This window comes from Mustela nivalis (assembly GCF_964662115.1).
Source record: "Mustela nivalis genome assembly, chromosome: 7".
Lineage (NCBI taxonomy): Eukaryota > Metazoa > Chordata > Mammalia > Carnivora > Mustelidae > Mustela > Mustela nivalis.
This window is the reverse complement of record NC_139026.1, coordinates 70,094,820-70,110,147: the sequence shown is the minus strand read 5'-3', so window position 1 is coordinate 70,110,147 and position 15,328 is coordinate 70,094,820. Positions and strand designations below refer to the sequence as shown.

The following is a 15,328-nucleotide window of genomic DNA, read 5'->3' as shown; positions in this document are numbered from 1 at the left end:
TTTGATATTTTTTTCCTCTCAGGCTGTTTAATTTTCTTTAACTTTTCTTTAGATAAATACTTCATTCACCATTTGAAAATATCAAGCATAAAGGTGAATATCATTTTCTAGGGACTTATACAAGGTATTCATCTGTTACATAATGTCTGGTTGAGTAAAATCTGTGACCTTCTAACATTGCTTTCCATGATCAAAGGAAAAAATAAGTTTCATGAAACAATGTACCATATAAATACATGTGTATCATGTATTAAATTAACATAAAAATTACTTTTATTATATGAGATGCACTCTGATATTTTATATTTTTAACTCATTTTAATGGTTGCCTCTGCTCCCTAAATTAATTTTTAAATCCATAAGGGAGTCACATCCCACAGTCTGATAAACTCTGAGATTATCCTTCATAAAGGACAAGTAAGTGTTAATTTGAATAGATTGTAACCAGATGCCTTAAATGTTAACACCCACATTGACTTACACGCTCTTTATTCTCTTCTCTCTCAATTTTTTTTAAAGATCTTATTTATTTATTTGACAGATAGAAAGAAAGAGACAGCGAGAGAGGGAACACAAGCAGAGGGAGTGGGGGAGGGAGAAGCAGGCTCCCCACCGAGCAGGGAGCCCGATGTGGGGCTCGATCCCTGGACCCCGGGTCATGACCTGAGTCAAAGGCAGACGCTTAATGACAGAGCCACCCAGGTGCCCCTCTTCTCTCAATTTATTTGACAAAGTAGATATGGAAATTGGGGATCTTTCCTGGGATCTACCCACCACATTCTCCAGCAGACCCATGAGTCGACAATTTCCAAGAAATAAACTCATCTGAGGAAGTCAGAGGCCCCACAAAGGCGTTGGATCTACACTCTCTTCTCTAGCTGAGCTTTACCAGAGAGCTCTGCACAGTAATCCAGGGCCCCTTGCATAGCTATTAATAAATCTGGATTCTAATTTTATTAGATATCCCTGCAAATAAAACCCTTGGATTTTCACAGAGTTAGGGAAGGAGCAGGATAAGCGCTAGAGCAGAAAACAGACATTCCTGAGCCGCTGGCCATAATACAATTATAATAGCACAAAAATCTCTTCTCTAACCACTAAAGTATGTGACATCTTTTTTTCCATCCGAGTGTCCTATCGGTAATATATTCCCACTATTATATTGCTCTGTTTCTCTCCTTTTAGGTGCCTGGTGTTGCAACAGATTTGCTTTTAGCACATGTTCAGCACAGGCCAATATTTTCTTGGCATTTTGAGTTACTTCATGTCATCTTTTCATAGATCGACATCTTTAAGTTCTCGACTGGTGCCGTCAACATAACTTTTTCTGCAATAATTGAGACATTCGCTGTGTTATCAAATTTGTTGGCTGCTAGCCATCTATGCCTATTAAGCACTTAAAATGTAGCAAATGTGATGGGAACTGAATATGTTCTTTGTATTTTTATTAATTTAAATTTTATTTTTATTTTTTTTAATTTTTTATTTTTTCAGCGTAACAGTATTCATTATTTTTACACCACACCCAGTGCTCCATGCAATCCATGCCCTCTCCAATACCCACCACCTGGATCCCTCAACCTCCCACCCACCCACACCCCCCCCCCGCCGCCCCTTCAAAACCCTCAGATTGTTTTTCAGAAAAACAATCTAATTTAATTTTTAATTTAAATAGCTATGCATAGCTAGTAACTACCGTATTGACAGCCTCATTCTTGACACTGAGGCAGCAAACTTTTTTCCTACAGAGCCAAAGAACAGATACTTTAGGTTTTGTGTGTCACACAATCTCTGTGGCAACTAGGTGACAATCCTATAATAGCCACAGAGAACAAGTAAATGAACATGTGTATCTCTCTTTCAATAAAACCTTATTTGCAAAAATGATCAAAAGGACCAATTTACTCTGATGGGGTAAATTTGCCAGCCCCTGTCCTAGACTGTCAGTTTTCTGGAATATATCTATAGTATTTTAATTTCCTGGACTTATAATTCTCATTTACTATTTGCTTTTTAATTCATATTCTATTATTTGATATATATTCATAGGAGGTAAAGGGTATTTCTCAAAGGCTTTACTTTCATAATGAGTTACTAGTGAATAAGTCTAATTAATTTTTTTTTTTCTAATGGCTTCCGTGGTCATCAGTTTTACAGATACAATAGACCTCTTCACTTAAAAATTCTTATTATAAGACTGGCAAGTATCCAGATGAACACAGTCTTCCTAGTCCCCATAAGACATAGGGGGCCAGAGCCAAGAATCCATAATTCTGGCCGTAGTACAGAAAGCTTGCCTATTCTTCAAAATGATTCCTGCAGTCAGTTCTTCTCATCCCATACCTTGTTTTCTCTCCACAAATCCCAGCTTTAACTGGTAAAAGGAAGGAACACACTTCTTGTGTCTTCCAGTCATTCCATTTTTGCCTCAAGTGCATCACAGTCAATGGAGGGGGTTTCAGCAATATCCTCAACCACACAGGAATTAGATGTGATAGATATGGTCAAGGGGGTTGGCAACCTCCTCCAGCTCCCCATCCAAGAAAACCACGTACCTCTGACTGGCCATCCCGAATGAGTCACTCAATGAGTACCCTCAACATTAAGACACATCGTTTTTTGGGTTTTTTTTTTTTTTGAGGAGCTGGTTACACTTTGTCTCACAACCTACAGCCCTTCCTTGGGAACTGCTCATTTACCATTAACGTGGAAACAAATGAAAATATTCTAGGATAAACACATCTGTTGTACTAGATCTGACAATAACATAAAAATGCTGAGAGAAATGAGTAGAGGAGAGGCCCAGTGAGACGCCCTGGGTGAGCACGGCAGAGGGAGACGTCATGGCTCTTCACCTAAAGCACACCTCAGCCTTTCCCACTGCTAAAAGGAGGCTGAGCCCTCAGTCTCTTAGTGTTTGTGCAGACAGATACAAGAGGCAAGCACACAGAGGACAATAACACACACAGCAAGACCTCAATAAATGCTAGTTTCCCCTTCCTTCCTCTATATTAATGAAAATAAGTGACTTTAAACAGGAACCTTTTTGAAGGCCACACCACATAGTGTAAGTGGGATTAGAGAGGACAGAGAGGACTTAGAAGCAAAATATTATTTCATTTGATATTTTGTGCCCAGTAATGACATTTTATTTTCAGTAAACTTAGTTTACTTGACTTTCACCAAAATAAAATTTATATTGAACCAAATTAATAATTCTGAAAGTATATATTAACACAGACTTTAGATCCTTTACATAGTCTGTGGACTGTCGTGTAGCAGTCTGTGTTAGAGAAAGCAGAACTGTGTTAGACACCATCTTGGCTTGAGAACACTAGCAGAATCTCAGATTGAAGTCACTTACTTGGACATGAAGGCACCACATCTTATTCTTGCATCACTCCCCTCGGGGAACAGTAGTTCCGGACTGTACAACACATCAACCAACACGGAGAATTCAGCTTGCATCATCGGGCTGAACTGTTGCTCCAACGAGGCCACTACATCCTAAGAAATAAAGCACAAGAGAACACACATGAAGATCTAATTCAGATTTCATCATGTAAAGATATGACAAACCTGAGAATACTAACCAGAAACATGATGTTAGAATTTCAGAGATGTGCCCTACCTTCCCGTGGCATCAAATGTCTGAACTTTAAATAGAGTCTGGTTGTCTGTATGAACACTGCTTGGTCACCTTTTTCACTTACAAGGTAAGGGACAGGTGGGTAGGTATATGATTTTCAAGGATATATATATACAAGGTGAAAAGTTAGTAAAGTTAGTAAAGCCACTGTTACCAGTATCTAGGATTTTAATGGACACAGGACAGGTATTCAGCAAATTAGAATAAATTGAGGTATGCTTGAGGAACAGCTTAAATAAAGAGTCCGTATGTATTTCTGGTCATCTGGAACCAACCTTATCTTCCCATGGGGGCGACTCCTTGACATATCCTTTGAAGCAGTATCAGCACTTCCCAAGAGTTTGATGACATTTAATACTATTTCAAATTACATCTTTTTGATAGATATTATTGGTCCCCTACCCAACAGCCTTATTTCATCCTTTTCCTTGCTAATAGGACCCCTACGTTGTTTCTCAATTAGGCAGCAACATTGTCAGGGAAATGAGCCCCCTCAGCTTAGGATCACAGTGGATTAGTTTATGTCAGTCATGGTCATTCCAGGTCCTCTGACAGGGCTTAGTCTAGACATGATGATGTGTGACACTGTCCTTGCTAATAGGACACTGGGTGAAATCAGTTGAGCAGGCAGTGATATGTGTTAAGGGAGGCAGGACCAACTCTTGAAACTACCTATGGCTCTTAAGACAGCTTAAGAATGTGAACCCAAGATGTGAGGCAGCCCTGATAGGACTCTTGGAGACCAACCTTAAGAGAAAGCCAACAGACCAACAGTGTCAGGGCTCTGCTCTCTTGAACTATTAAATTAATCAGCTCAAGAAGAGTCCTACCTCCAGAGTCCTTGCTATGTGAAATGGCATATTTTTTATTGTTTAAGCCACTTTTCATTAAAATCGTATCAATTACAGCTGAAAGCATTCTCACTGACATGTTTGTAAAATGGGCTGTGGGCATGACAATTTACTAAACATTCTTTAATGACTAAAACATCCCCTTTGAGTTTTTAAAATAACTATGTTAAAAGAACAAAAAAAAATATTCTCACATAGAGCAATATTTTATTCACTCATACTTATGACATATTTTGTTCAGCAGAAAACTTTGTCAATTGCTATTGTTACTTTCAGCTACGGCAACACAGTTGGGGTACCATCTCTCTTGATTTCTTACGGCTAGATTTCAGTAGTGAACTCTCGTTTAACTCTTGCTTCCCTTCTTAGCAAAAGTGATTATTTCTACTTCAACTATTCTAATAAGCTTTCTGAGAAAATTCTGATGACAGTTAAAAGAAACTACCAGGAATGCAATAACACAAATGGGAAACCAGATATTCTATAATGTGGGAAGAGAACATGCTTAACAAATTTATGACCAAATTTAATAAAATGTCACTAAAATGTGCTTATTTTTCAGATTACCTCTCTTCATTTCATTACTAAACAAATTATGGGCAGGCTCCTATGATGTGAATTCTGTCTTTAGCTTTTATTTTAATTATGGGGCAATTATGTAACTCTCTAACTCATTACTTCCCCCATGTGAAAAGTCAGGATAATGATACAATCATACAATCACGTGGGTTTGCTGTGAGGATTAAAGGTAAGTACACAGAACAGCGTCTAACACATAGCTATCACTTATTATTCCTCAATAAATGTTTGTAATTGTCACTGTTGAGTACTAGTTACTTGCAGTCATGACCCTTCTTAACAAATCCAGTGGTTATTTTGTTGTCCTTGTCTTACCCAACCACTGCGAAGCATTTTACACAATTGCTTCTACTCTGTCAAACCCTTTCTACTTGTGGCTTCTGGGACACCACATTTTCTCTATTGTCCACCTATATCCCAACCTTCCTTCACCAACTCCTAGTAGCTCCTGGTCCTTTCTTGTGAGAAATCTCATCCAAATCCATGGTTTTAATATCATATATATGCTGGTACCTTCCAAATTTATATTTCCTGTTGGACATCTTTCCAAACCACTCTGGACTCATATATCCAGGTGCCTATTTGACATATCCACATGGATATCAAAAGAGACATCTCAAACTTAAAATCCCACACATAGAATTCCTAATTACAGTTCTCCCATTCTTCCCTATCTTAGCAAGTGATTCAGTCATGTCATATCTTCTCTTCTTCTTTCCAACACCCCACAACTCATCCACCCATTTACCATGTCCTCTTGGCCCTACAATCAAATACATCTAAAATTCATCTCCTTCTTTTCAGTACAATCAGTACCCCCGTTAGTCAAGCTGCCATCATTTTTTGCTGCAGTTAATACAAGAAAGTCACTGCTTCTATGTCTGGACTCTATAATCTACTCCTCATGCAAAGTCCAGTGATCTTCTAAAAAGTAACATCATGCTTATCGTCTACTGAAGATCTCCGATGAGTTGCCCTCTCACTTAGAATAAAATCCAAATGCCTTACTATGCAAGTCTCTACTTGATTTGGCTCCTAATATCATAATCTTCTCCTTTGTTCACTCTACTCCTACCCCAATGTGCTTTTCTTGGCTCCTCAAACCTACCAACTTCACTCCTGCCTACGAACATTTGCATTTACTATTTCCTCCCAGTCAAAATCTCTGTCCTCAAATCTTGAATAGATTATTCCTCTACTTTGTTCAGGTCTCAAGTCACCTCAACAGAGAAGAGTTCCCTACTATAAGATCATTCTCCCAGTATGTCTTCACCATGTCGTTACCATGCCTTATTTTATTCGTAGCTGAGTTTTATTTTAAGATTTTATTTATTTATTTGACAGAGAAAGACACAGCAAGAGAGGGAACACAAACAGCGGGAGTGGGAGAGGGAGAAGCAGGCTTCCCACTAAGCGAGGAGCTGATGCATGGCTTGATCCCAGGACTCTGGGATCATGACCTGAGCAGAAGGCAGATACTTAATGACTAGCCCCCCCCCCCAGATGCCCTATTCACAGCAGTTTTAATTACCCAACATTATGTCATTCATCTAAGAGGTGAGAATGCATGTTCCATGAGACCACAGGGCTCATGGCTCTATCTTTAGCACACAGTAGTTGGTATTGAGTTTTTACTAAATATGTATTTATTTAATGAGTGTACCAACCCATGCCCTCTCTATGCTGGCTAACACTTCCATCCATCTTTCATCCGAAATATTCTACTCTTTTCACTCTCATAAACCTGACTCCTCTTCTTCCTAACCCTGCCTTTTATCTTTCATATTTGGCCATTCTGCCACACCTGGCCTCTTATAAGATTCTCTTTGTTTTCCCTATCACTATATTCTCCCTTTTAGCAACACCATCCACTGTCCTTGCTCCAACGAATATCTCCGAATATAGGCTTAACTTCCAATACATGTAATAGCCTGTTAATGTGATTCAGCATAGTAGCAATGACCACAGCCAACCTCCTTCTACTGTATTCTCTCCTTCACCTCTATAATAAAAAGTCTTACTAATAACACCTAGTTTCCAATCATCAGTGCCTCTTAAACACCTCTTTCTCCCTCTCTCCACCAAAGGCAGTTCTGCTGACCCTCCCTTCATTATTGAACATAATCCCTGTTCCTTCAATTCATTCACACTGCCACCTGGCTGATATAGTTAGTGATGCCTTCTTTCTTTCTTTCTTTCTTTCTTTCTTTCTTTCTTTCCTTCCTTCCTTCCTTCCTTCCTTCCTTCTTTCCTCTTCTTCCTCTTCTTCTTTTAACCTCCCCCTCCTCCTCCTCACCCCCCTCCCCTTTTTAAGAGAAAAGATAGGAAGGGGCAGAGGGAGGGAGAGAGAATCTTAAGCAGGCTCCTTGCCCAGTATGGGGCTGGATCTCACAACCCTGAGATCATGACCTGAGTGGAAATCTGGCGTCAGAGGCTTAGCTGACTGAACCACCGAGGCACCCCAGATATTCAGTGATTCTTAACTGGTCTGTCCTCTTCTAGTCTCTTCCTGATAACTCTTTTCTGCAAACCAATAACTGTTTTCATTTTATTTTATTTTATTTTTTCAGTGCTTCAGAATTCATTGTTTATGCACTTATGCACCACACCCAGTGCTCCATGCAATATGTGCCCTCCATAACACCCACCACCAGGCTCACCCAACCTCCCACCCGACCCCCTCCAATATCTGTTTAATAACTTATAATGACATTTTCACCCAAACTTTCAATGAGTTACAGCCTTCAAGTTCTTCATACTGAGTCCATATAGCACTCAACTATTAAAACTCTGAACCTCCACCAATTATCCTACATGTGACCTCTCACAATATTTATTCCAGTTCATGTCTTGACTATTCTCCAAGCCAAACAATTTCCTCAAACCATATCCTAATTCACTCCATGAAATCACCTGCAATTATGTGGGTGGGAAGATTTCTGGTATGGTTTTGAATTGTGTCTCCCTAACAAAACTCATAAGTTGAAGTACTTCAGAATGTGACTATAATTGTAGATAGGACCTCTAAAGAGATAATTAAGGTAAAATGAATCCATATGGGCCGCTCTCATCCAATATGACTGGTGTCCTTATAAGAAGAGGCAATAAGGATACAAACACGTATGTGCACAGAGGAAGGACTATATAAGGACACAGTGACAAGGCAGCCACCTGCAAGCCAAGGAGAGGGATCTTGGGCTTCTATCTCCAGACCTGTGATAAAATAAATTTCTATTGGTTAAATTGCCGATCTGTGGTATTTTGTGATGGCAGCCTAAGCAATTGAATACAATGTCTCTCTTTACTTGATGTCCCAGAATCTAGGCCAATCACAGGATTGGAATACTATGAAAATAATGGTGCTTCCACTATTTTCACCAAAGGAGTATAAAAGAATTCTAACAGATAAACTACAGCAGGGTTATGAATATTTAATTTGTTACCTGAGAACTTATGGTAACTTATTTTTCCAAGTTTTATTATTGAGTTTTATTTTGATATAAAGATCCATTACTATACTATCAAACACATTAAATAATACATACTCACTAAAAATAACAACTTTTACCTGGAAGCCATGTTTTTAAAAAGAGTAATATTGATAGGGAATTGTAAAGTAAAGCCTGGTCCCCAACTAGAACTTTGTATTTTTAACCATATTCTACTTGTGTTAAAAATTATAATTTAGAAAATGATAATGGTAATGGTAATGTATTTTTAACCATATTCTACTTATGTTAAAAATTATAATTTAGAAAATGGTAAGCTACTGCATGTTCTTAACGTACCTGTAACTTTTCAATAATATTTCTATAATCCCAAGAAGGCCCTCCAAGAGCTTCCTTAAAGCGTGGTCCAGAGCGAGCAGACAGTCTCCAACCCATGGCAGCTCTCTGCACCATATTGGAATGGCTCTTCAGGAAAAGGGTATTGACTTGGCTGTCCAAATCCACCGGAATAGCAATCCCACGATTCTTTGCTGAAAAAGAGAGAATTAAAATATTTTTTCTCTTAATTTGACTACAGGTTCTTACACATTAATGAAATAATCTTATAAACAGAACAAATAAAGTAAAAGACATAACTTCTGTGATATAATAAACAGTATGTGACTATTCTTAATAATACTGTATTATCTATTTGTAATTTGCTGAGGCAGTAAATATTAAAAGTTCTCATAAGAAAAAAAATTGTAACTATGTGAGGTGATGGATGTTAACTAAATTTATTGTGATAATCATTTTGTTAATTATGCATATGTCAAATCATTATGTTATGCCCTTAAATTAATATAATGTTATGTATCAATTATATCTCAATAAAACAAGAAAAAATTCAAATATTTAAACTCTGCCATCAAATTATCTTCTATAACTACAAAAGCTTTTAACCTGAAAGCATCTGAATTCTTAAGACCAATTATTAAAGTAAGTTCATTAAACATTCAAGACCTTATTTGATTTCTTGCTGATTAATGTCTGAAATGCACTTCATACAGCATCAATATAGAAAACAGTATAAAATGACCATGCCAATTTGTGCTTTCCCAGCTGCCATGGAAAATAAGAAAGCAGACAGAAAACACATGATAAAATCCTGCCAGTCTGTTCATTAGTATAATTGATGTGTATGTGTATATGCATACACACGTGCACACACAAAATTTCACGTAGTAAAACAGCTGAAAAAAGAAATAAAAACTTTGAGAGTATAAAAATCAGCATTTGAAAGGAGCACATTGTGCATGTCCTTCTTTCTAAAATTCACTAAAATGTATATTTTATCAGACTTCTATCACAGCACTGAAAAAAATGAGAATGCTTGCCATAAGGAAAACAGAAATGTTGAGGCATTTTTGCAAGCAGAATGAAGACAGGATTAGTACTTCAGAGAAGGAGGACATTCACTGCTCTTCAAGCGATAAGAGATCTTCCCCAGAACAGATCAACCAACACCAAGGGTGGTAACCGGGGATAAGGGAATTGTCTGGGCAACATATTAAAGAACAGTATGTGCATTGCTGGAAGTTAAGGTCTTCCCCGCTCCGACTAGCATAAATAGTGCAGTTAGCAACAGCAGTATTTATCCAGAGTATATAAAATTAAGGAATCACAGAAAGTAAAATACCTGCCTGGAGAAAATGCCAAAAGAAGGTGTCAGGACTTGACAGAGAAGCAGAATAGAACTTGAAGTAACTCGGGAGATCTTCATCAAATACGTAGAATAGGGGACAGAGAAGAGGCAGCACAAAGAAAAAATATACAAGACTCTAAGCCCTGAGCAAAGCTCTCCTATTTCAACATTATCAGTATTCTCAGCTGGTCTTCTGCTTCACACACACACACACGCACACGCACACACACCACACACACAGAATACCTGTGTATCATTTATTCAGCCTCTCACCCAGAAGTCTGGGTCAGACCTGGCATTTATGCAAGCATGCTAGTAAAGAAACAGACCCTTAAAACTGGAGTGGGTCCAATGCAATCCTTACAGACCTTTACAACCGTAAGCACATGACCAAGAATCATAGCACAAACTAAGAATGTTAAGAATAACTGGCCCCATTGAAATCAGAAATGATTCAGGGAAGAACCAAAAATATTTAAATAATTCTGATTTTTGTACTCAGAAAATGTGGGTAGACACTACTTCCCCCAAATTAGCAACTCAGAAAAAGGAAGAAATTTTAGAAATTAAAACATAATTGCACAAATAAACACTTCAAAATGGCTGAAAAAGAAAAAGATAAGAATAAAGACCAAGGTAATAATCTAGGAAAGTCAAACTACCTTCTAGAACATAAAGCATAAAAGATCAAAAAGGGGAGTAAAAAAGAGAGAATATGAAATGGATAGAGTCATCCAGGAAGTCAAATATCTAAAACCTCTAAGTTACAGAAAGAAATATCAGAGACAATGAAGGGAAGAAATTATTAAAAACATAATAAATGACAATTTACTTGATCTGAAGAAAGATGTTATGTCTTTAAACTGAAAGGATCCACTGTGTGTGAAACAGGATTAAATAAGCATATTGACCACATTCTGGTAAAAACTGACAATGCTATCATGGGTTGAGTCATGCCACCCAAAAATATATGTTCAAGTCCAAATCATAGATACCTGTGAATTTGACCTTATTTGGAAATAGGGTCTTTGCAAATGTATTCAAGTTAAGATGAAGTCATCTTAACTTGACCTCACTAAGGCCAACCAAGGCGCACCCTTACCTAATACAAGCGCTGTCCTTATAAGAACGGGGTAAGGGAAACTGAGACACACAGGAAAGGGACACAGAGGAAAGAACACCATGTGAAGATCAAGGCAGAAGGATTTACGCAATTTCAACTCAAGGAATGTCAAGGGCTGCCAGCAAACACTGGAAATGAAGAGGAAGGCATGGGGTCTCGGGGTATGGTGCACTGACAGCTTGATTTCAGCCTCCAAAATTGTGAAATAATAAACTTCTATTTTTGTAAGCCACCTCACTTGGGAAATTTGATATGGTTGCCCCACAAAACTAATAGAAATGCCAACAGCCAAGAAATAAAAAGAGGATTCCTACAGAAAAGAGACAGGCACCAACTTCTCACCATCAATATTGTATGCTAGAATCAGTAGACTAATATGTTGAAGAGCTAATGGATAACAAATTTTGAAACTAGGAGTTTATACCCATCTAATCTGAAAATCAGAAGTGATACCCGGATAAAAACATTTCAGAACATGTAAGTCTCAGAATTTTTTCTCTAAACCCATGATAAAAATCAAAAAAAAAGAGAGAAAGGAATCCAAGAAAATGTCAACATGAGTACGAGAAACTTTGGAAAATGAATATGAGCCTGAAGAAGAGAATAAAGCAAGACACACGTGAAGGAAGATCCATTAGATGTTCATGGTTAGGAAATTGTCTTCCATTTGGAAAAGTCTCAATACCATTACACTCCATCTTTGTCTCTAATGCTTATAGAGCGAAAAATATTTACTTATCATAATATGGTAAGGTCCGATCGCTGATGTTTAAATCTTATCATCCTCTAAAAGATTTCATTATATTTCCAAATAGAATACAAATTTCAGAAATCATAACAACATAAACTCAATAAACTACTAAGCAATAATCACAATATAGGGCAGGAAAGAAGAGGTCAAAATGAAGGCAATATGTTATGTTCCTTATTTTTCAGTGTGGAAATATAGGTATTATTTACAGCTGTTAAGTCAAAAGACAGAGATGTAAGGATATTATTTAAAGTTATCATGATAGTCTTTGTCAGACTTTTTTCAAAAGATTTTTTTATGTATTTGAGAGAGAGAGAGCATGAATGGGGGGAGAGGCAGAGGCAGAGGGAGAAGCAGGCTCCCCATTGAGCAGGGAACCCAACAGAGGGCTCAATCCCAGGACCCAGAGATCCTGACCTGAGCTGAAGGCAGATGCTTAACCGACTTAGCCACCCAGGCGCTCCTGGAAGATGTTTTTAATGAATGAAACTAGATAAGACAGAAAAGAGAGAGAGAAAGTGAGAGAATCTGGTTTGCTTCATATAATGAAAGGAAAGCAACAACAGTTGGCCTTACTACTTCTGCCAGTGAAAATTCTCTTAAGTAGAAGGATACTTTAAAACTTCTTTGAAGATATGGTCCATATATACAATGGAGTATTATGCCTCCATCAGAAAGGATGAATGCCCAATTTTTGTATCAACATGGACAGGACTAGAGGAGATTATGCTGAGTGAAATAAATCAAGCAGAGAGAGTCAATTATCAGTGGTTTCACTTACTTGTGGAGCATAAGGAATAACTAGAGGACATTGGCAGATGGAGAGGAGAGGGAGTTGGGGGAAATCGGAGGGGGAGACGAATCATGAGACACTGTGGACTCTGAGAAACACACTGAGGGCTTTGGAGGGGAGTGGGGTCGGGGGTTGGGTGAGCCTGGTGGTGGGTATTGTGGAGGGCACATATTGCATGGAGCACTGGGTGTGGTGCATAAACAATGAACATTGGAACACTGAAAAATAATTTAATTTAATTTAATTTAATTTTAAAAAAAGAAACTTCTTTGAAAACAGATAACCTTAGCTACCAATGCAAAAATTTACCGATTTAAACAAGAGCTGTAGCTGAAATCTAAGGAAATACTGAAGCTCTAAGGTAACCCTAAACCATCAATTGCACCGCTGCCCAAATTTCCCTCGTGAATGTTTTCCTATATTCATGGTAAAGGTCCCTTTTCCAAAGCATACATGGTATCTGTTTATGTCCATTACACACAGCAGAGCAACCGCACTCCGTTTCCATCTGAAGGACAGACGGCCTCGCCACTGCCAGGCTGCACATATTTTTTTAAATACTCAATCCTGCACCATGATCAAATCCTGGCGAGACTTTGATCCCTGTCTGGCTGCTACACATAAGCTGGGCTCACTCTGCACATTCGGAAGTCAAACAGAAGACAACGCTGTTATATGTTATTTTCTAAGCGACGAAGAAACAAAAAATGTATAAACGTCAACATTTCTCAACATGTATCATAACCGAGTTTATGCTAACATTTAAAAAAATTGAGGAGGGGATTGGGATTTATCTCCCCTTTAGGAATCAAGTACATTAGCTACAACTGACCATCAGCTAAGTGTTGTTGCTATGAATAGAACTTACACAAAGAAGGACTCAATGAATATTTTTCTAATGACACCAGTGGAGATGCAGTCCAATGGCAGGACGTCTGTTAGTCTCAGCAGTACAGACTTCTAATTAGTGATCTCAGGAGAATCACACCCACTCCAGATATTTCTGCCACAATCCACTACAGCCAACGGCACAGACAGACCAGACTCAGGAGAATTCACTATCTCAAGCTTTGTCGAAAGGGTTTTTTGTTTGTTTGTTTACTTTCCCCAAACTGTACTACTTTAATGGGTATCTTCTAGTCTCCTGTCCTAAGACAAATTGTGCATTATAAATTAATGGAGTACATTAAAAGCTCTTTACTTTCACCTGCCTAAGATGAACTCTAGCCAAGGGCTAAATCACAATTTCTAAGTAATAAAAGAAAATTCACTATGCAACTGGGGAAAAGAGAATTTGAGTTAAAGTAAGTCAGAAATAACGATAAAAAATTTTCAAGCAATTATAAAAATATTAATTCCTTTAAAAGTATGGCTTGAAATAGATTCTCTGCACCATCAATATATTATAAATAGTAATTCTAAAGCAGAGCTGATAATGCTAATTAGCATTCCATATATTGTTTAAAAGTTAAAGCAGAAAAAAAAATTGTTACCAGGAAAAGAAAAGAATTAATTCATGATCTCACTTACAAAAACAATAACTAGAATATTTTTCAAATGTAATCCAAACTTAGCTTACTTTTACTAAGTTAGGAAAATTCTGGTATGAATAATACCATATAGTGAAATGTGAACTAGGATATATTTTGGGATTCCTGGTTATTCCCTGCCCCCATCTCTCTCACTAAGAAAGAACTAACGAATTTACTACAGCAGTCATTTTTCTGGCCTGTGGCATTAACTCCGACTGTGTGCTTTAATAGAAAGAGTCACGTTAAGGTTTAAAATGTTTCAAAAAGAAATGTTCCTGTTTCTCTTCTAAATTAGAATGAAATTGGGAAACTACCTTGTTAAGGATGTTTTGTCAGAGAGTAAGTATATGCAGTTCTTTAAAAAAAACTAATAGTAGAAAGGATGGGCTGTTATTAATGCATTTATCTTTTGTAGAGCTCTGCCTAGCGATAGCTAGCTCTCTAAAATGAGCCATCTTTATTCACCGGTATTTTGATGATTTGGCTAAGCTACTAATTAGGCTTATAAATCCTGAAAATTCTCTGGATATGACTCATCTTTGCTGTGATTTTAAGACACAATCGAAATTTATTTCTAATTATTATTCATTAAATATTACAGAGTAGGTGAAATTTTTTAATTAGACAAAATCACTGATGGTATCTGCCAAAACCAAATCTCTGAGAACACACATATTGCAGTGATAGGTGCCATGGAAAAAAGGCTTAGATAGATAAACTAAGGTGGGGGGAAAGGCAACAGAGAGTATCGGCAGGAATTAGAAGCCCTGCTAGCTTGTCAAGCCACACTGGACGGGCCCGTAAGCATTAGAACAGCTGGAGCACAAGGAAGGGGTAATGCGGGGCATGGTGTAGTATTTCTTCTATACTATGTCACAGTGTCTACGACTCTCCCGAAACACTAGTGTTAAATGTGA

At 37.7% G+C, this 15,328-nt stretch overlaps 1 protein-coding gene across 2 annotated transcripts in view; it reads right to left on the bottom strand.

Moving 5' to 3' along the window:
* The window catches only part of ITPR2 (inositol 1,4,5-trisphosphate receptor type 2), a 494,143-nt gene that overhangs the window by 220,881 nt on the left and 257,934 nt on the right, over positions 1-15,328 (bottom strand). For both annotated transcript variants that reach the window (XM_082738458.1, XM_082738459.1), the window contains 2 exons: positions 8,868-9,058; positions 3,365-3,507 (listed from right to left, as the gene is read on the bottom strand). In XM_082738458.1, the coding sequence (XP_082594584.1) occupies positions 3,365-3,507; positions 8,868-9,058 (334 nt within the window). The remainder of the gene's footprint in view (positions 1-3,364; positions 3,508-8,867; positions 9,059-15,328) is intronic.